The sequence below is a fragment of the Bidens hawaiensis genome, unplaced genomic scaffold, assembly GCF_021521415.1.
Source record: "Bidens hawaiensis isolate Kalapana, Puna unplaced genomic scaffold, B.hawaiensis_p1.1 tig00027139_1, whole genome shotgun sequence".
NCBI lineage: Eukaryota > Viridiplantae > Streptophyta > Magnoliopsida > Asterales > Asteraceae > Bidens > Bidens hawaiensis.
Genome location: NW_027505091.1, coordinates 192,482 through 213,939, shown reverse-complemented (window position 1 = coordinate 213,939; position 21,458 = coordinate 192,482). Strand labels below are relative to the sequence as shown.

At 33.2% G+C, this 21,458-nt stretch overlaps 3 protein-coding genes across 3 annotated transcripts; all 3 read left to right on the top strand.

Moving 5' to 3' along the window:
- The first annotated feature begins 700 nt into the window (after positions 1-700).
- Positions 701-2,627, top strand: LOC143610613 (cytochrome P450 76T24-like). Its single transcript, XM_077085044.1, has 3 exons — positions 701-1,153; positions 1,344-1,793; positions 1,906-2,627. Exons 1-3 carry the CDS (start codon positions 707-709, stop codon positions 2,518-2,520), a joined length of 1,512 nt encoding a protein of 503 aa, XP_076941159.1. The 5' UTR covers positions 701-706; the 3' UTR covers positions 2,521-2,627.
- A 6,018-nt stretch (positions 2,628-8,645) lies between these two features.
- On the top strand, positions 8,646-12,794 carry LOC143610622 (uncharacterized). The gene is made up of 2 exons (XM_077085051.1): positions 8,646-10,911; positions 11,071-12,794. Exon 1 carries the CDS (start codon positions 9,368-9,370, stop codon positions 10,835-10,837), a length of 1,470 nt encoding a protein of 489 aa, XP_076941166.1. The 5' UTR covers positions 8,646-9,367; the 3' UTR covers positions 10,838-10,911; positions 11,071-12,794.
- A 4,685-nt stretch (positions 12,795-17,479) lies between these two features.
- LOC143610623 (cytochrome P450 76T24-like) lies at positions 17,480-18,696 on the top strand. Its single transcript, XM_077085052.1, has 2 exons — positions 17,480-17,899; positions 18,012-18,696. The coding sequence occupies exons 1-2, from the start codon at positions 17,564-17,566 to the stop codon at positions 18,612-18,614; spliced, it is 939 nt and encodes a 312-aa protein (XP_076941167.1). The 5' UTR covers positions 17,480-17,563; the 3' UTR covers positions 18,615-18,696.
- The last annotated feature ends 2,762 nt before the right edge of the window (positions 18,697-21,458 follow it).

The following is a 21,458-nucleotide window of genomic DNA, read 5'->3' as shown; positions in this document are numbered from 1 at the left end:
CACCATCTAATGTCTATCATACCGGTTTTTTGATAAGGCCATGAGTATACTCTAACTCCAACATAGGTTAAAATGACATGTCATTTTAAAGATGGAATAAACCACTTCCCACTTATGTTAAATTTGTTAAAAATGTGCCTTGGATTATGCTTTTAACGGGTTAAAAGACAAAGAACAATATATTAAATTAACAATTAATAGAAGTGAGTTGAAGTTAAAAAGATTAAACCATTTCCTTTGGATGAGATGAAGTGAAAGAGAGAAAAATAAGTGATGTTGTACTTATGTGGAATTAAGATGTGCTAGAGTAATAATCTCGCGGGTACTAATACCATTAACAGAACACCCAGTAATTTATTGGGTACTGTACGAAGTATTTGAAATAGATCTTCATCGGTTCGTAAACCGATTATATACACACCACTTATAAACACCATAATAGGCAATATTCACCGGCCCACAAGCACCATGATAGATATTTCCGGAAGTCCACAGAAAAATGATTGCTAATTATTCTGATAAAGACGTTCATCACTAATATCACCCCATGGCCTAAGAGAAAAACGATCATAAGGGTTGTATGGTAGGTGAAAGATTTTATCTAGCATGTGTTATAAATGCTATATGTCACTGGCCTAAATTTAGCCTACAACAGATTCCCTCTCATCACTGGCAATAGTTATTCTCTCACAACCAACCACACACTATGGATATTGCAACCTTCTTGCTCGTGCTACCTTTACTTTTAACTTTCATCTATGTATACACCATCTCCGGCCACCGTAACCCGCGGCTTCCTCCGGGTCCTTACCCTTTTCCAATCATAGGAAACCTCTTACAACTTGGCAACAAACCCCACCGCTCTCTTGCCGCGCTCTCTAAACGTTACGGTCCTTTAATGTCACTTAAGCTCGGAAGTAGAACAACAATAGTTGTTTCATCACCCGACATGGCTAAAGAATTCTTTCACAAGCATGACCAATCGTTCTCTGGCAGCTCGGTCCCAGACATAGTCCGATTGAATAACCACAATGAATACTCCATCGCGTGGCTCCCGGCTGGAGATCAATGGCGAATACTACGACGAGTTACTAAAGAGCATGTGTTCTCTGGAAAATGTCTAGATGCTACCGAACAACTACGCGGGCAAAAGGTGCGTGCATACTTAGACTATGTGTTATGGAAGAGGATTATTAACCAAAATCGTTGTCATGTCTATCACCATCAATGTAGAAAGTGGTGCATTATTTACATCTGAATGTAAATAATGTGATATCTTTTTCAATTATTCGACACATAAAAATTAAAAAATACTCCCGATAACACATTAACACATATTGCAGGTACAAGAACTTGTTGACCATGTTAGTGATTGTTGTAGAAATGAAAAGGCTGTGAACATAGGTGCAGTTGCATTCACCACAACTTTGAACATTTTATCAAACTTTTTGTTCTCTACGGACTTCTCTCAATACGATTTAAAGTCATCACAAGAAATTAAAGGGGTGATATCGGGTCTGCTAGAAATTTCCGGGAAGCCAAACCTAGTAGACTTTTTTCCGATACTGAGACCCCTAGACCCACAAGGGTTAGCATCACAAGTAAATGTTTATTTAGACAAGTTATTTGCTATTTTCGATAACATCATTGATCAGAGATTGAAAAGAAGAGCAGTTTCGTCATCGTACGACACCGATTTATCAACACAAAATGATGTTTTGGACTTGTTGCTCGATATTAACTTCAAAGACAACCACGAAATGAGTATAAATGACATGAAAAATTTGTTCTTGGTAAGCTGATACATTTTATGAGATCATAGAATACGCTATATTGGTTGACTGAAATCTTGAAGTAGTTATTCCTATGTATAGTATTTTAAAATCATTTCCTAAACTATTGTAGGATTTGTTTGTCGCGGGAGCTGATTCGATATCAACCACATTGGAGTGGGCGATGACTGAGCTCATTCGTAATCCAAAGAAAATAGAGACAGCTCGGCTCGAGCTTATGAAACACATGCACAATAACAGAACTTTGAACGAACATGATATCCCTCAACTACCTTACCTACAAGCTGTTATAAAAGAAACTTTTCGGTTACATCCACCTGGCCCTTTTCTTGTACCTCACCAAGCCATACATGATGTAGAAGTTGAAGGCTTCATAGTCCCTAAAGGCGCACAAATCCTCTGTAATGTTTGGGCAATTGGGCGAGACCCAAATGTCTGGTCCAACCCAAATGTGTTCATGCCGGAGAGGTTTTTGGAAGCTAACATTGACTATAGAGGTCAAGATTTCGAACTCATACCATTTGGTGCAGGGAGGAGGAGTTGTCCTGGATTGAATCTTGCTCGTAGAGAGGTGCACACAATATTGGCTTCTTTGATTCACAACTTTGATTGGAAACTCGCAGGAAATATGAGAGCAGAAGACTTGGATATGGAAGAGAAGTTCGGGCTCTCACTGCCAAGAAATGTGCCACTCATGGCCGTTCCAGTATACTATGACCGTCTTTAAATAAATCGTTGTACTTGCATTTTCTTTTTATGGTTAAATGTATTTGGGTTTGAACTTATAATAGTTCTTTAAATATTAACACATAAGTTTGTTTTTCCTTTAAATAATTCCTAGACTTGTGTGTTCTTTTATATGCTGTTTTAAAAATAAAATGCTATTAACATTACTAGATTGTGTTTGTTTATAACATGCTTAATTATCTAGTAGTAAGTAGAATCGAAAATTTTCAGAAAAATGTCTACAAAAGTTGTCTTGTTAGGAATAAAGTAAATGTGAACGATTCAGAATAAACGAGCTTCAATCCTTCATATTAACTCTTAATACCGAGTATCAAAGTTGTACTCGATTACATCTTAATTAGAAACATAATGATTCTAAGGATTTCTAACACCTGTAAATGGAGGAAACCTAACTAGTATTTGAAAGGATGAACGATCAATAAAACACCAATTTTAGCGGTTATGATGTACACAAAAGTCGACATGTAACATTGCATGATCACTAAAAGTGCTTTCTTTCATGTGTGGTAAAATTTAAGCCATCACAATTCACAAAGTTCAGGGTCCCATCCCAAAAGATGTATACCTTTTAAAACTAATACTAACAATATATCTAGCCTGCATTGCGGCAAAGCTTGTTAAATGCATTATAGGCTTCGAAAGATGCCTTGTGTAGCAACGGAAACTCGGTTAATATCAGTTCTGTTCATTGCGGATACAAGTTATTATTATTTTTTATTTTTTTCGCCAAATTTTAAAATCAAAAAGTTTTGTGTCAAAAGTTGAAAGTTTAAAAGTTTTATTGTAAAAGTATAAAGCTTGTGGCCAAAGTTGAATGGTTAAAAGTTTTGTGACCAAAGTTTATGTTACCAAAGTTTATGTTATCAACTTATTTTTTCTATCCGATCTAAAGTCCTAAAACATCAATTTGAAATTCGGAAAAAACTTGTCAGGGTTAAGTTTTTTTAGCAGGATCCAATGAAAACAAATAGTATAAAAGGTGGGACTAGTGACAACAGTTTTCTAAGCCGAGATTATTATTGGCCAGCCTTGAAAATGTAGGATTAATAAAATCCAATTTTCCTATATATAATATTCATAAACAAATACGTAAAAAGCATGTTGATTATATCCAAATTCGGAGGCGCCAATAGTTTTAACATTGTGGGTAGTGATACTATTACTACATGACAACCTCTATATGAAATGCCAATATGTTATATGTATACGAAAAGGGTGGTTCGACTAGCATATACTATTAGCCAAAACATTGTTAAAATACTTTTACGAAAGGGTTTTATCAAAAACGTGAGAAAACTACGAGAATTTTTTTTTTAACCCTATGATAGAAGGAATAGGATTATAGGAAATGGACTTAACGAAATCTTCAAAAATTAAAACGGATCAGTACCGGGTTAGCGAATCTATTCTAACCATAAAAATATTCTTACAATGTTAGGCGGATATATGGGGTGATTCATTTTCTCTGTTCTTTGATTTACAATTGAGTAAACTGCGACTTTCGTCCCTGTGGTTTATCCAAATTTGTGGTTTTAGTTCAATATTTTTAAATTTGTAATTTTCGTCCATTTAGTTTCAGTTTACTTGCAGTTAAACCCGAATTTACTAACCCCGTTAAGTTTGATCTTTAAACCCATCAGCATGTGTCTCACGTGAGGGGCAGTTTTGTCCTTTTTCTCCCCAAATACACCCAACCCCTCACGTGAGCGAGCTTGCGAATTAGGATTGGGGTTTATTTTGGGAGAAAAAGGACAAAACTGCCCCTCACGTGAGGGGCAAGCTGATGGGTTTAACGATCAAACTTAACGGGGTTAGTGAATTCGGGCTTAATTGCAAGTAAATTGAAACCACAGGGACGAAAATGGCAAATTTAAAACTATTGGACTAAAACCGCAAATTTGGACAAACCACAGGGACGAAAACCGCAGTTTACTCTTTACAATTTAATATCCTTAGTATTTTGTTAACATCCATGTACAACGCTGGTTTCATGCCACAATTGATTTTTGAGATATTAAACTAATGAAGAATATGATGTTTATGCAAACGATTCTGTTTAACTTTAGAGAGAAAGAGGTATAAGGTATAAACACTATAAACTATATAGTCATGTAAGTTTTTTTTCCTAAGAACTTATATGCCATGCTTAATTAAGTGTGATCTACTAATCTTTCTTACGGCTTACTAGAGCATGGGAGCAAAGGTGTGGAACTTTTGTTCGCGACTCAAACTGAAGACAAGACAAGGTTTATAAGGTTAGATCTCTCTTTATTCTCATCACATGGATAAGTTACGTATATTAAACTGACTTCTTGTTGTGTTCTTCTAGCTATTTGGGTTGTGTAGCATTATACGTGAATTTGTGTGCAAAAAGATTTCAAGAACGTACAGTCTTAACATTATGACTGTGGGGTCTAATAGCCAAAGATGCGCAAAGATAAGGAAAATATTAAGATAAATAGAATATTTATACTTTGAATATGTTATGATATTATCCTAAAATTTTAGGTCAATTGTATATGTGAATGAAAAGGGCATATATGATTGCATACAGAATTAATACGAGTTGAATGTGACGATCATTCATTCGTATGGAAGAGGGGGGGGGGGGGGGGGGGGGAGGGCATGACCTCATATGAAATATGGGTATATCTTGGCAACTAAACTTTTTGACTTTAAATATATGATATGGTATGAGAGAATGTTTTGTACCCTCGTAGTGTGTTCGATTATATTACTGTATGAATGTAGAATTAATGTATTAAAAGCTAGAACTCACCCAATGATGTTGACTTTTAGTATCCACATCAGGTTAGCAGGTGTAAGAGACATGGATGGCATTGAGGCGAGACTACTTGGCTTAAAACCTACATCCCTATGTTTTGACTTGTTTACTATTATCTTTTAGACTATTTTGTTATGGTTTGTGTAAGGATTACCTTTGAATACAGATGATGATTTTGTTTCCGCTGCAAGTTTATGAATTTCTAAGGTTAAGAACTATGTTGCATTTGTAAACCTGACCGCTGAGACACCCTAAGTTTGGATCGTTTCGTTTTCTGATTCTTTTTCCTTCGGGAATATGTAGGCAAGTCTTGCATAAGGCTACTTCCTCATCATCAATCCAAGGCTTTCTAGTCTCCCATATCGGATGTTTTGGTGCCATACATTTGAATTGACAACAAAACGTCTTTGACACGTGTATGGTTGACTATCATATTGTTGGTTTATTTAATGATACAAGAACATGTCAAAAGTATATTGACCCAGTCCGACTTGGCTTGGCATATATGGAGGATGAGGGTTGTATTGTGTGTAGTGCATATGTTAGTTCGGAAGCGGTTGCCTAAATTGCCACGTCAACTCGCTTCTTGCAAGTTATACTTCTTACCACTCTTAATAAACTGGTACATACATTAACACAATGTGCCAATGTGGGATGAGTTCACACAAACAACCTTATGAAATTCCCTATTCGTCGGTTTGAATATGTGGAATAGGGTTGGTTGTGTTATTATGGGACGACTCGGTTTTTTGGTTCTTAACTAATGCAAAACCGAAACTGAACTAAATTTTCGTTTTTTGGAAAAGCGTAAAACCAAACCATCGATTTATATTTGGGTACGGTTTTTCTTTAATTCCATTGTTTTACCTGTAGAATGATTATTTATTTATTTATTTTGGGTCTCAACTGAACCAGCCTCTCTATTCCTACGGGGTAGAGGTAAGTTTGTCTACATACTACCCTTCTCATACCCTACCATAGCTTTGCTATTGGTGGGATTTCCTGAGTACGGTGATGATGATGATGATTTGTTTCATGAACAACTCAATATCACACGTGTCTATGACCCGACCAAAGTAGGTGCGTGAAGATGGGTTTGAAGGTCTACCAATAGGGACTTAGTTAGCTATTGATGGTGTTGGGTAAAAGAAATCAGAGAGATCGCTTTGGTTCTTAAAAAGGTTCACGGATGTTTACTATAATGATGCAGAGTGCAACCTTTGTAGGATTTTGAAGGTGGACCGGCGGCACCTTTGAAGGTGCATCGCAATATCATGATCATGTTAACCAAAGCAAGTTGTACACTAGCACTCGGTTAACAGCAACAACCCAAGTATTTTTTTAAGGAATCCTATAAATCCTAATCTTTTTCATCATCATTTTGGTGGGGTACTGGGTGGTCAAGATTTTTTACCTTAGGTTAGGTTCTGAAGGGTATGTATATTCATAAGAAGCTCAAAGGAAAAATGAGAGTAGAAGACTTGGATATGTAAGAGAAGTTCGGGTTGACATTGCCAAGAAATGTACCACTTAGGGTCGTTCCAGTTAAATTAAGATTGTCTTTAAAATAATTGTACTTATTTATATAATATTAAAGATTATATTTGTAGTAATGTATTTAGGTTATCCTTAATATTCTGATTTACAAGCTTGGTGACTTAAATGGAGAGTTGATGAGGTTGTCATTTGGCGAATATGAGGTGATGAGGTTGCCACTTAAGAAGTGCACGTTATAAATTTATAAAACAAAAACTAGTGGGGATAACTTTTAATTATTACTAGATTCAAAGTTAGGATTGTAACATTTTTTGTGTTGGAATTAACTCTGATCAATAGGTTAAAATTGAGACTGTTAACATCCAAATTTTTAATTATATATATATATAAAGAAGATGTGACTTTTAACTAAATTTTTTTGAAGTCCAAATTTATTAAATTTTAGGGTTGAATCACCTAACATTGTTATCTTGCCAATTGTTGTTGTACACAGTCAATGTAAATGCATGTGAGAGATAATGATATTAGTCATTAGTTATCTTCTTATATATCTCATTCTATAACTTATAAAAATTATAATTCTCTAAACTTATATCACATTTTTTTAAAACCTCTCACGTCTTATTATTTTTATTTTCATCTTTATCTTTCTCACAGTAACTTTTTATTATTTGTTTTTTTTTGTACAATCACAATAATTTGATGGAGAATAAATATAGCTCTTCATATATGAAAGTTACTATAGTATTTTCTAAAATATACACTACTAGAAAACATGTCATTTTCCTACAAGCATTTCCTACAAAATTCCTACGACAAGTAATTCCAACATATTTCAAACGAATTTCCAACAAAAAAAATAAGTTCTAATTTTCCTACAATATTGCAACAGAATAGTAACAATAGGATTTTCATTGGAAAATTGTTGCTAACTTTCCAACAAACTTCTAATAAAAAAATATATTTATCAACTATTACTTTTGTTTTATTATGCTTGTATAAACTAACCCCAAATGAAAAATAAACCAGAAAATAGCTTTTGTAGGAAAGTGGTAGGAAGTTTGCAACGATGTATATTTGTATCAATTTTGTAAGAAAAGTTGTTGAAAAATGATTGAAAACAATTTTCAAGCATATGTTTTTCTAACACCACATTTATTGAAAAGTTGTTGGAAAGTGGGTTTTCCAACCTACGAAATCAGTCGTAGAAAAATGTCGAATTTTCTAGTACTGATAGTGTTGGGAGAAAGAAATATGAGATGTGATGTGAATGCTCTTTTGAAACAAATTTAATTGATAAAATTAAAATAAATAAGTTCGTAAACGTGATATACGTTTAAGATTGTGTGGATGTGACTTTAAACACTAAGCTAATAAATTCAATTAACACTAGACGTCACATCACTATCAACGTGTGCCACATGATATTCTCTCTATATAACCAAGTTAAAACACTTAAGTTTTCATTACAAAAATTTTTGTCAAAGTTTAGATTTGTGTAGCATCACCATTCCCCACACAACCACAAATATGGACAATTCAACCTTCTTGCTCATACTACCTTTCCTTTTAACTTTCATCTATGTATACACCATCTTCTGCCGTCGTAAGCCGCGGCTTCCACCAGGGCCTTACCCGTTACCGATCATAGGAAATGTTACGTATTAAATAGTATAGGGGGTTATGTGTCATTGTTAGGAAGTAGGAGGGTATAGATGTAAATAATCATTGTAACCGAGTTGTTAAATATACGAACGGGAATAGGGAATAGACAGCTATTGATTTGAGATATTATCTCCTTCTTCTTCTGTGATTCTTTTTGTATCGTAACAAGTGGTATCAGAGCTGTTCGATTATTATCAGACACTCTTCTGGCGTTAAATTCTGGTGATAATCAACAATTTGCGGTGACTGAGTAATTCAGTTCGATTAGAAGACAACAAAACTGAAGATTCGGTTCAAGAAAAATTCCAATAGCAGCAAAGATTTCCAGAAATTCAATGTGGTGACTGTAAGTGACGATTCATATATCTTATTTTGAGCAATTAGGGCACCAATCGGAGTTCTACAGCAACAATCATATTGGGCGATAGTGGGTTTATGCGCAACAATCAAATTAGGGTAATAACGGGTTCTTGACAGTAATAATCGAAGGTACCAATCAAAGTAACAATGGTGTTCTTGTGTTCGTGTGGGGGTTTGATATGGGAGAACAAGGTTCGCGTTTGCGCAAGGAGTCGGTGTTCTTGCGGATGGTTGAAATATGAAGGTAGGGGTCATTGTTGTGGCTACATACCGGATTATTCAAAACCACCAACTGATTGGGAACTTTATAGTGGTTACAGATGTGTTGATGAATGGATGGGATCATCAACATGGGGAAAACGAAGTCCTCGCTTATTCGAAACCAAATATGAAGAAACAAGAGTTTTAAATACTGCATTGTCCATGGAAGACATCAAGAACTTAAAGCAAACAGGTTCAATTCAAGATTATTGTAGTTCATTTGATTTTCTCCTTACTAAAGTAATTGTAAGTGAGGATTATGCTACAAGCTTGTTTGTGGAGGATCTTAAACATGAAATTAAGTGGTGGGTTCAGTTCTTTAGACCAAAAACACTCTAAGAGGCTTACGAAAGGGCAAAGAAACAAGACAATTTTCTTACCATTTGCTATGGCAATAAAGAATTTAAGAAGGTGGGTAGTCAATCTTTTAGTGCAAATGGAGATGAGGAGTGTAGTGAAATGGAGGTTCAACTCATTGATGAGACTGAAAAGGGGGTTGAGGCAAGAAACCATTGATCAAGTATTAATTCATGATTCAAGGGAAGATGGCAAGGAAGGGAAAGCAAATCTTGTTGATGAAATGCTTGAAGAAAAAGTGAATTCAACAAAGGGTTATTTTGAAGAATCAGTAAAGGAGAAGCATGATGGTAATATAGAATCAGAAAATGAAATATCTGCAACTGCATTTAATGAGATCATGGTTGAAGATTCTAAGAAAAATAAAACAAATGTGGAAGCAAATAAGGATGAGAAATTGGAGTGTTCAGACAATTTGGAAGTACTGTCACTAGTGGATAGTGGTGATGCATTTATGATTGATATGGGCCATAAATGGATGGGTTTGATTACTGTGTACCACCTGATAGCCATATATAATTGTAAAGTCGTACACAAGTGTAAAAAGTTTCGTTTATCATCTTTTCCAACTGTTTACGAACATGCCAATGAAATTTATTGTGTAAAGACCTTTGAATTGAAGGCTAATCCATATGACAATGGGAGAAATGGTGAAGATACAGTAGGCGCTCCATATAAATTCATGTTTCGTGTACAGGTGACCCTTGGCAGATTACCAATGTTGAATGTCAAAATGGTTGATATTGTTTCTGAGCATACAGTGGTTATAACTGAAGATAGTGTTCCTATTGATTTGGTTAACGTAATCAAAACACTTGACAAGATCGAGAGTTGCAAGGGTATTAAGAAGATATATAAAATGGATTGTACGATTAAGCAGGAATTACTAATAAGAAGGATGAATTGGTGGCACAGATGGGAATTTAAATTTACTTCAAGGATTCTCTCAAAATTGAGGTCTTATTGTAAATATGACCTAAATATAGGAAATGAAGCTGTAGTCAAAGGTTTATTTCTGTCTAATATAATTTCAACCAAGCTGCCATTTTTTGACCCTTTTGGCTGCTATATGGATATATTGTTGGGTTCAAAGGTTAATACGTCTTTAGCTTCAAGAGTTACTAATGGTATTAGGATTTTACTGATTTGGTGTAAATTGGCATCACTTCAGCTAAGGAAATTTGTAAAGGGTTTGAAAAATGGAAGTAAAATTTTTAAATATCACATGAAAGGTGCAAGGGTAAAATGGAGTTTCAATCAACAATTGTTAGTTAGAGGAAATAAGGAAGAATTAAAGAGCTTGATTGGCAAAATTAGTGAGCATCCAATTGGTTCTGGCTATAAAGTGATGAAGATGGTGAGTTTTATGTGATGGATTTTGGGGCGACATGAGAATGTGAGTTTAACAATTGGGACGAAACAGAATTTCATTCGTCACTCAGATGGGTATGATCTTTGGATGGTGCCATGGCTTAATGCTACTGCCAATGGAATTCTTAGATATTATAATAGTGTTTTTAACAAGATTGTACGACTGAGTTGTATGGATTTGATAAAAAGCAGGCTGCTAATTCTAGATGATGTTTTTATTGGCTCAACAATTAGGACTCTGCTGGTCTGGTATATTGGTGGAGTTTGGATCATGAAGATAAGGAATTGGGTAGAAATATTAATCAATGCTATGCAGTTATTAAGTGGCCCAATGAAGATAAGCACAAAAGATCTTGAAATTGGAATATGTAATGAGGCGTGTGATACTTCAATAGAAATGCTCCAACAGTTGTATTTCGCTGATTTGGTATCAAGACTTGACGACGAGCAAGATTTTTTGAAGTTTGGTTTTGATACTTTTGATTAGCAATTTTTTTTTCTTCTTTTCTTCTGATTTTTTAGGACAAAAATCTTTGAAGGAGGGAGTAATGTTACATAGTAAATAGTATAGGGGGTTATGTGTCATTATTAGGAAGTAGGAGGGTATAGATGTAAATAATCACTGTAACCAAGTTGTTAAATATACGAACGGGAATAGGGAATAGGCAGCTATTGATTTGAGATATTATCTCCTTCTTCTTCTGTGATTCTTCTTCTTCTACAATTCTTTAGCTCGATTACGGTTTGTATCGTAACAAGTGGTATCAGAGCTGTTCGATTCTTATCAGACACTCTTCTGGCATTAAATTATGGTGATAATCAACAATTTGCGGTGACTGAGTAATTCAGTTCGATTAGAAGACAACAAAACTGAAGATTCGGTTCAAGAAAAATTCCAATAGCAGCAAAGATTTCCAGAAATTCAATGTGGTGACTGTAAGTGACGATTCATATATCTTATTTTGAGCAATTAGGGCACCAATCGGAGTTCTACAGCAACAATCATATTGGGCGATAGTGGGTTTATGCGCAACAATCAAATTAGGGTAATAACGGGTTCTTGACAGTAATAATCGAAGGTACCAATCAAAGTAACAATGGTGTTCTTGTGTTCGTGTGGGGGTTTGATATGGGAGAACAAGGTTCGCGTTTGCGCAAGGAGTCGGTGTTCTTGCGGATGGTTGAAATATGAAGGTAGGGGTCATTGTTGTGGCTACATACCGGATTATTCAAAACCACCAATTGATTGGGAACTTTATAGTGGTTACAGATGTGTTGATGAATGGATGGGATCATCAACATGGGGAAAACGAAGTCCTCGCTTATTCGAAACCAAATATGAAGAAACAAGAGTTTTAAATACTGCATTGTCCATGGAAGACATCAAGAACTTAAAGCAAACAGGTTCAATTCAAGATTATTGTAGTTCATTTGATTTTCTCCTTACTAAAGTAATTGTAAGTGAGGATTATGCTACAAGCTTGTTTGTGGAGGATCTTAAACATGAAATTAAGTGGTGGGTTCAGTTCTTTAGACCAAAAACACTCTAAGAGGCTTACGAAAGGGCAAAGAAACAAGACAATTTTCTTACCATTTGCTATGGCAATAAAGAATTTAAGAAGGTGGGTAGTCAATCTTTTAGTGCAAATGGAGATGAGAAGTGTAGTGAAATGGAGGTTCAACTCATTGATGAGACTAAAAAGTGGGTTGAGGCTCAAGAAACCATTGATCAAGTATTGATTCATGATTCAAGGGAAGATGGCAAGGAAGGGAAAGCAAATCTTGTTGATGAAATGCTTGAAGAAAAAGTGAATTCAACAAAGGGTTATTTTGAAGAATCAGTAAAGGAGAAGCATGATGGTAATATAGAATCAGAAAATGAAATATCTGCAAATGCATTTAATGAGATCATGGTTGAAGATTCTAAGAAAAATAAAACAAATGTGGAAGCAAATAAGGATGAGAAATTGGAGTGTTTAGACAATTTGGAAATACTGTCAGTAGTGGATAGTCATTTTGGTTTTTATAAATCATGAATGGCTGATTCTTATTGGTTGAATTTGATTGTGGTCACATCACCTTGAACCCCTTTGCTCGTTACTGCACTTCTGAGCGCGTGACATGGGTTTGGCACCTATCAAGCTTTTGCTGTAATAGTTTAACCCACAGTGTGGAAGTGAAGTGGGCTAAACGCCCATTGCACTCGGTCTTATTATTCTAATTTATCTTTAGTTGTCATTAAAGCATTCATAAAAACTCCTCCATAAATAGTGAGTGTTTTTTATATTTTATAAAGTGGTTATGAATTGTTGTGGGTAAGGAAGAGAAACAAATATTATTCATGAGTAATTTTAGATCACTACAAGAAAAGAAAACAGGTCAATCTGCGACAACAGCTTTTGTAGAAAAATTGTGGCAAATGGCTCATAGCCACAAGTTTCCGACAAACCTATTTTGTGAGAAAAAAAGGCAATTATGCGACAAATTTTGCTTCAAATTTACTACAAATTTTAGTTGTCGCTAAAATTCGACAAGTTTGCCACAAAAGTTTTATTTACCTTTTCCTACAACTTAACAACAAGTTTGTCATTGATCTATAAAAAAAATATCTTAAATTATTGTTAACATTAATAAAGTAATTAATCAGTAAAGATATTAATTTAGCTAATTAAATTTTAATTACGACAAAATTGTACAATAACGGACTTTACCACAACCTTCCTACAAATATATAAAATATTCGCCACAAACTTCCTACAAATTCTCAAAAAAAAATTGCCGCAAATCTGCCACAAAACTTTAAAAAGATTTGCCACAAACTTGCTACCAAACCATGATAAAATTTGCTACAAACATTCCACAAAATCGTATAACTGCTGATACAAAATTGCTTCAAATGAAAAATATATTTTTAAGGAATTCACACTATAATTTTTTAATACCATGTTAAAGTGATTGTGAGTGAATAAGTGAAAAAAGGTAATAATAAATGTATAAAAAAGTATTATTTAAATGAAAATGAGAAAAAATATGTAATGATTTTTAGTTAAGCGATAGAGATAGATTATCTACTATATGATATTATTATTTTATGATAGCTGTTAGATATACCATTGTTGTTAGGGTCAAGTTATTCTACAAAGGGGAACAAAAATAAGAAGAATGAGAAACCATAATTAGTTGACATGTGTTATGTAGGGACCAAAGGAAAAAGGGTATAAAAGTAATATTACATATTTTCTTTCTCCACATGCAAGTCACATGTTAATCCCCTATTATTTTTAAACGTCTGTAACTTTTTCATATGATATTTTAAAAAAAAATAAAATTCACCATATTAACAAGCGTTTTTTTACCATTAATATGAGTATAATTTTGTTATATAAAAATAAAAAATAATTTACGTCATTGTGTCTTTTTGCTTACCATTGTGTCTTTTTTCGTCATTGTGTCTTTCTTTTTGTTATTGTATTTTTTCGTCATTGTGTCTTCCATCTGATCATTTTGTTTTTTTTAAATACTAATAACACCGTTGTGCAATAGTATATACATATATATAGGGTTGAATTATAATAAGAATATTAGTTTTTCTAGGAAGGATAAGAAATAATCTTGTCCATTCATTTTAAAATTGAATGGTTGAGATTAGATTAGAGAGATCATAAAGTGTAAAATCAATAGGGATAACACATTTGTTGACTTTCTCTCTCCACATGCAAGGCACATGTCAAATACCCCCATCATTTTAAAACACCCATAACTTTTTATACGACATTTTTTTTCAAAACAATTTCACCATAATAACGAGTGAAAAATCTTTTATATGTGTACGATATTGCTATATAAAAATAAAAAAAAATCGTGGGTTTTTTACAAAGTGTGTTTTAACACAATTGTGTTTTACAAAATTGTGTTATACAAGTGTGTTTTATTTTTTTATAGTGTTTTTTGCATTGTGTTTTTCACATTGTGTAATTTAATTGTGTTTTTCATTGTGTTTTTGTCATTGTGTTTTTTTTTTCATAATTTTTATTCCATTGTGTTTTTTACATTGTGTCTTTTTCATTGTGTTTTTCATTGTGTTTTATTTTCCGGCGAAATTTCCGAAGACTTTTCCGGCAAGGCGGTGGCGGTGGGTAGCGGTGGGCGGTGATAGTTGTAGGAGATGAGTGAAAATTTAAGTGGGTTTCAATTAAGTAGGTTTTTGAAATTAAATTAAGTGGGTTTCAATATTAAGGTAGTAGACTAAAATACGCTCCTTCCTAGCCTTCTTAGGAAAACCAAACTTTTTATTTGATCATTTCCCTATATATATAATGAAAAATACTAACAAATTATCTAATACATAAAAACACAATGATGAATGCATATTACACAATAACCTGAAACGTAAAACACAATAATGAATACATATAACAACACAATGGCACACAATGGTAAATGCATATAACACAATGGCCTGAAACGTAAGACACAATGGTAAATACATATAACACAATGGCCTGAAACGTAAGACACAATGGTAAATGCATATAACACAATGGTCTGAAACGTAAGACACAATGTTAAATACGTATAACACAATGGCCTGAAACGTAAGACACAATGGTAAATGCATATAACACAATGGCCTGAAACGTAAGACACAATGGTAAATGCATATAGCACAATGGCCTGAAACGTAAGACACAATGGTAAATGCATATAGCACAATGGCCTGAAACGTAGGACACAATGGTAAATGCATATAACACAATGGCCTGAAACGTAAGACACAATGGTAAATGCATATAACACAATGGCCTGAAACGTAAGACACAATGGTAAATACATATAACACAATGGCCTGAAACGTAAGACACAATGGTAAATTCATTTAACACAATGGCCTGAAACGTAAGACACAATGGTAAATGCCTATAACACAATGGCCTGAAAGGTAAGACACAATGGTAAATACGTATAACACAATGGCCTGAAATGTAAGACACAATGGTAAATACGTATAACACAATGGCCTGAAACGTAAAACACAATGGTAAATGCGTATAACACAATGGCCTGAAATGTAAGACACAATGGTAAATGCGTATAACACAATGGCCTCAAACGTAAGACACAATGGTAAATACGTATAACACAATGGTCTGAAACGTAAGACACAATGATAATTACGTATAACATAATGGCCTGAAACGTAAGACACAATGGTAAATGCGTATAACACAATGGCTGAAATGTAAGACACAATGGAATCTATATATTACACAATGCCTTGAACGTAATACACAAACAACATAATACTATTTTTCTCAAATTAAGTGAATATTGATCACAATGACTAAAACACAAAGATAAGTATAAAGACAAATGTTAAGCACAAAGACACAATGACGCACGAAAAACACAATGACGTAATCTTTATGTTAATTTTTATCTTTCATATGAGTATCAATTGAAAAACACAATGACCGAAATATATAACACAATGCATAGAAATACCCAATTAAAAACACAATGAACAACCAAATAACACAATATAAAAAAACCCATCAACTTTTTTTTTATTTTTATATAACAATATGATATTCATATTAAAGATAAAAAAACACTTGTTATTATGGTAAAAAAATTTCTAAAAAAAATGCCGTATGAAAAAATTATGAACGTTTTAAAATGATGAAAGAATTGACATGTGCCTTGCATGTGGAGAAAGAATGTCTTCATAAGTGGGTTATTACCTTCATGTCCTTTTTATCTATTTTTATTCAATTTTTATTCTTGAATTAATCTCCACCATCCAAATCTAAGATCAATGGATTAGATTTCTTCTCATCCTTCTCATTTTTGTTGTCTTTTGTATTTTAACTTTACCCTTGTTCTTATGCTGAGAAAATAAAAAAATAAAAACTTTTTCACCGGTACGTGTATTTTTTAAATTAAAACTTGTTTATCCTTGAGATATAGATACAGATTTATATATATAGAAAAATAATTAAGACCTTTTTTCTTAGAGAGAAAACTTAAAAGTTCATAAAGAAAAATATTTTTAATTAAATAAAAATAGTTTTTTTTTCTTTCATCCTTCTTATATGTTATTATTTTTCACCATTAAAAAAATATATAGAAAAAGTCAATGTAGTGCACATATTCAATGGTGTTGTATTACATATGTGTAATAGTATGTATTGTATATGTTCAATATTGTTTAACTGCATATATTCAATAGTGTTGTATTATATACAAAAATATAAATAAATAAATAAATAAGAGTTGATGTAGTGTGTATGTACAGTAGTGCTTTATTACATATACGCAATAGTGTGTATTCGATATGTGCAATAGTCTTATATTGCATATATACGATAAAGTGTATCAAATATGTGTAATACTGTTGTATTGTATTCTATGCAAAACAACACTCTTACACACATGCAATACACACTATTGCACACATGTATTATACCGACGAAGGGGGGTTGAACAATATCAACATATAAAAATAATAAAAGAAAAAAATTGTAAAATATTTTTTTTTTTTGAATTAAAAATTATTTTTATAAGTTTTTTCTTGATCCCAACACACCTTTTTGACACTTGATTACACATACTTGCAGGTACAAGAACTTGCCATGTTAGTGAATGTTGCAAAAAGGAAAAGGTTGTGAACATAGGTAGAGTTGCATTCACAACTCCTCTGAACATTTTATCAAATTTTTTGTTCTCTATGGATTTCTCTCAATACGAGTCAAAGTCATCACAAGAAATCAAGGAGGTGATATCGGGTTTAATGAAAGTTGGTGGGATGCCAAACCTAGTAGATTTTTTTCCGATATTAAGACCCCTCGACCCACAAGGGTTAGCATCACAAGGAAAAGTTTGTGTTGAAAAGTTATTCGCTATTTTCGATAGCATCATTGATCAAAGATTGCAAAAAAGAGCCGTTTCATCATCTTACGACATTGATTTATCAACACAAAATGATGTTTTGGACTTGTTGCTCGATATCAACTTCAAAGACGGCCATGAACTGAGTATAAATGACATGAAAAGTTTGTTCATGGTAAGTTGATAACATTTTTGAGAGATCAAAGATTACGTCGAGAAAATCATGAAAGTAGTCATTTTAGGTATATATAGTATATCTTTTATAATCATTTCCTAAGTTTTTGTAGGATTTGTTTGTTGCTGGAACTGATTCGATCTCAACCACATTGGAGTGGGCGATGACTGAGCTCATTCGTAACCCAAAGAAATTGAAGATAACTCGGTTCGAGCTTATGAAATGCATGCACACTAAAAGAGAAACTTTGAACGAACATGATATCCCTCAACTACCTTATCTACAAGCCGTTATAAAAGAAACTCTTCGGTTACATCCTCCTGGTCCTTTTCTTGTACCTCACCAAGCCATACATGATGTAGAAGTCAAAGGCTTCAATGTCCTTAAATGCGCACAAATCCTCTGTAATGTTTGGGCAATTGGGCGAGACCCAAAAATTTGGTCCAACCCAAATGCGTTCATGCCGGAGAGATTTTTGGAATCTAAAATTGACTATAAAGGTCAAGATTTTGAACTCATACCATTTGGTGCAGGGAGGAGGAGTTGTCCAGGATTGAATATTGCTCATAGAGAGTTACACACAATGTTGGCTTCTTTGATTTACAACTTTGAATGGAAACTCGAAGAAAATATGAGAGTAGAAGACTTGGATATGGAAGAAAAGTTCGGACTCTCACTACCAAAAAATATACCACTCATGGCTATTCCAGCATAATATGATTGTCTTTAAATCATTGTTAGTTTTAAACTGAAAAAAGTTTTTTTTTTTTAATATGTATTTGAGTTTGAACTTATGTGTGTTTTTCTCTTAATATAAACCCATTTTTAAGCTTGAACTTGTGTGCCTCAAACTCAACTTTTCAAACACGAGTTTAATTTTGTTTTCACAAAATTACAATTAAGCTTAGATTGTTTAATTGTCTAACCACTTCATTAATTAGTTATTAATATAGTGATATATTCTTGAGTTTAATTGTAATATAAAAATTAGACCAAAATATGATAGTATTCAGAGTATCATTTCTTTTTTATAATTTAACACTATTTAACTTTGTATTTTTTTTTTTCTAATTTGTACATAATATGACAAATGTAGAAAAGTTTTTGTTAATTGAAATATGTATTTTATTTATTGTGTTTTGATGAATTTATTGTTTGCATGTTTATACGGGGTTTATTTAATGTAATTTATTTTGATCTTACTTATTTTGATTTGACTCGTTCAAATTGACCAATTTGGCATTCAGTGGTAAAAAATTATGAATCTGACACTGATTATACATACACCATCTAATCTCATCTCCTGGTTTAAATAATAGGTGAAAATCCATCATACACGTTGTATGACTTTCTAGGTGGTGTTTTTCTTTAATTACATTAGCCATTAATTTATGTATCAGGTCTAACACATTAGATTTAAACAAACACCTCATACAACTTGTATACACCTAATGATTCGTATACGGACACGTATAATAAGGATAGTTTCTCGCTTATATATAGAAGGATAACTTTAAGGGAAAATTTCTAAAATGATTAAAATGAATAGAAAAGTTACCCAACAGTCAAAGAAATTCAAAATTTCAAATCTAACCCATTTAAATCCATCGGCAGCGTGAGATTGGGAATCTCACCGCCGGATTTCGTCCTTCAAACCTATTTTGACACGTGTAAAAGTCATCACCTACTACGATAGATTTTCATGGAAATCTATCTGCATCGTTAAATTTCATCTGAATTCTCTTTCTGAAAATCATCTTGTACGTGATGTTTGGTCATGTTTCTATCTTAGGCTAAGGGTATACACCACTCTCCCTCATTCTCCTTATTCGCCACATCAGCGCCACGTCAGCTTTCCCCCATCATTCTTCATCACCCTTCAACACCCTTGAACCAAGGAAATACATCACTCTCCCTCATTCTTCTCCATTCTCCATTTTTATTTTTTTAATTTATATAATATTCAAACATTAATAATTAAATTTAAACTTAAAACATTACAAATAACATAATCAAATAAACTTAAACTAAAAAATAACTAAAAAAATATCTAGTCTTCATCGTTCAGAAGAAACCATATATATTCGACCAAGTCCGAACGTAACGCGTCATGTGTATCTTGATTTTCCAAAGCCAATCGATTATATTATATTTGTGTTTCGTCAACCGATTGATATTGACGTTGTCTTCAACCTCGTTGTACTCACAAATCGCACGTCCTTCGTCTACAATAATCATGTTATGCAAAATACATATTGCATACATCATCCATCTTTTTTTTGCCGTCTATGCTCGTGTCGGGTTGGCTACTACGTGCCACTTTCTTTTTATAACACTGAAACATCTTTCAATATTAGTTCTTGCCGCCTCTTAAGCTCTCTTAAATTTCTTTCATTTTTCATCTTGTGGGCACATGAAGGATTTCACAAACATGGACACACGGCGGATATATCTCGTCACCAAGATAATACCCGTGCTTTTATTCGAATCCTGAAAAACAAAAACTTGAATCCGGCATCGTACATTCTAGTATGTTATTGTAAAATTAACCTCAACTGAATCCGGCATCGTACATTCTGGTCTGATGAATTTCAAAAAGGGTCAGGCTAAACGTACCCCCTAGTTTCTTGTCATGCCCCCCCCCCCCCTCCGAAAACCAACTTTCATATTACCCATTGAATTCATATAATTACCAAATTAGCACAAAAATAAGGATTTCATATTATTTTTTTTACAAGTTGCATTTTTTTATGATTTCGAGTTTAAGGTTTAGGGTTCGGGTTTAGGGTTCGGGTTTAGGGTTTAGGGTTTCGGGTATAGGGTATAGGGTTCGGGTTTAGGGTTTTAGGTTTTCGAGTTTCGGGTTTATTTTATAAAAGATAAAGAGGTAAAATAAGGATATTATAAATATATATATTATTAAAATTTAAAATAAAAAAATACTTTTTGTATTTACAATATTAATACTAAAACAATAAATTAATAGTAATACTTGATAGTTTTTAATTTGATATATGCAGAGTAGATTATTAAGTGAAAAAAATATTATATGGACTAATATGTATATAAATAATGTTAAGAGGTAATAGTAATTTATCTAATAAGTTAAGGGGGTGTATATTTAGTAAAAATGGTGTAAAAGGGTACGTTTAACAGCACCCTTTCAAAAACACCAAAATCCACATTTTTTGAAAACTCACGTATAAGTTAGAAACAAGACCAAAAATCACGTACAGGATTATTTTTATTCAGAAAGGGAAATTTCTGATGAAATTTAATGTTGTAGACGGATTTCCTTGAAAATTTATCGTAGTATGTGAGGACTTTTACATGTGTCAGAATATGATTAGAGGACTAAATCCTGCTGCGGGATTCCCAATCTCACGCCACCGATGGATTTGAATGGGTTACATTTTAAATTTTGAATTTCTTTAAACTATATTAGTAACATCTCTCTTCATTTGAATCATTTTGGGACTTTTCCCTAATTTTAACATACGGCAAACTTCGTCATATCACTGTCATAATAAATGTCACATTAAAGAAGTACTATTCTCTC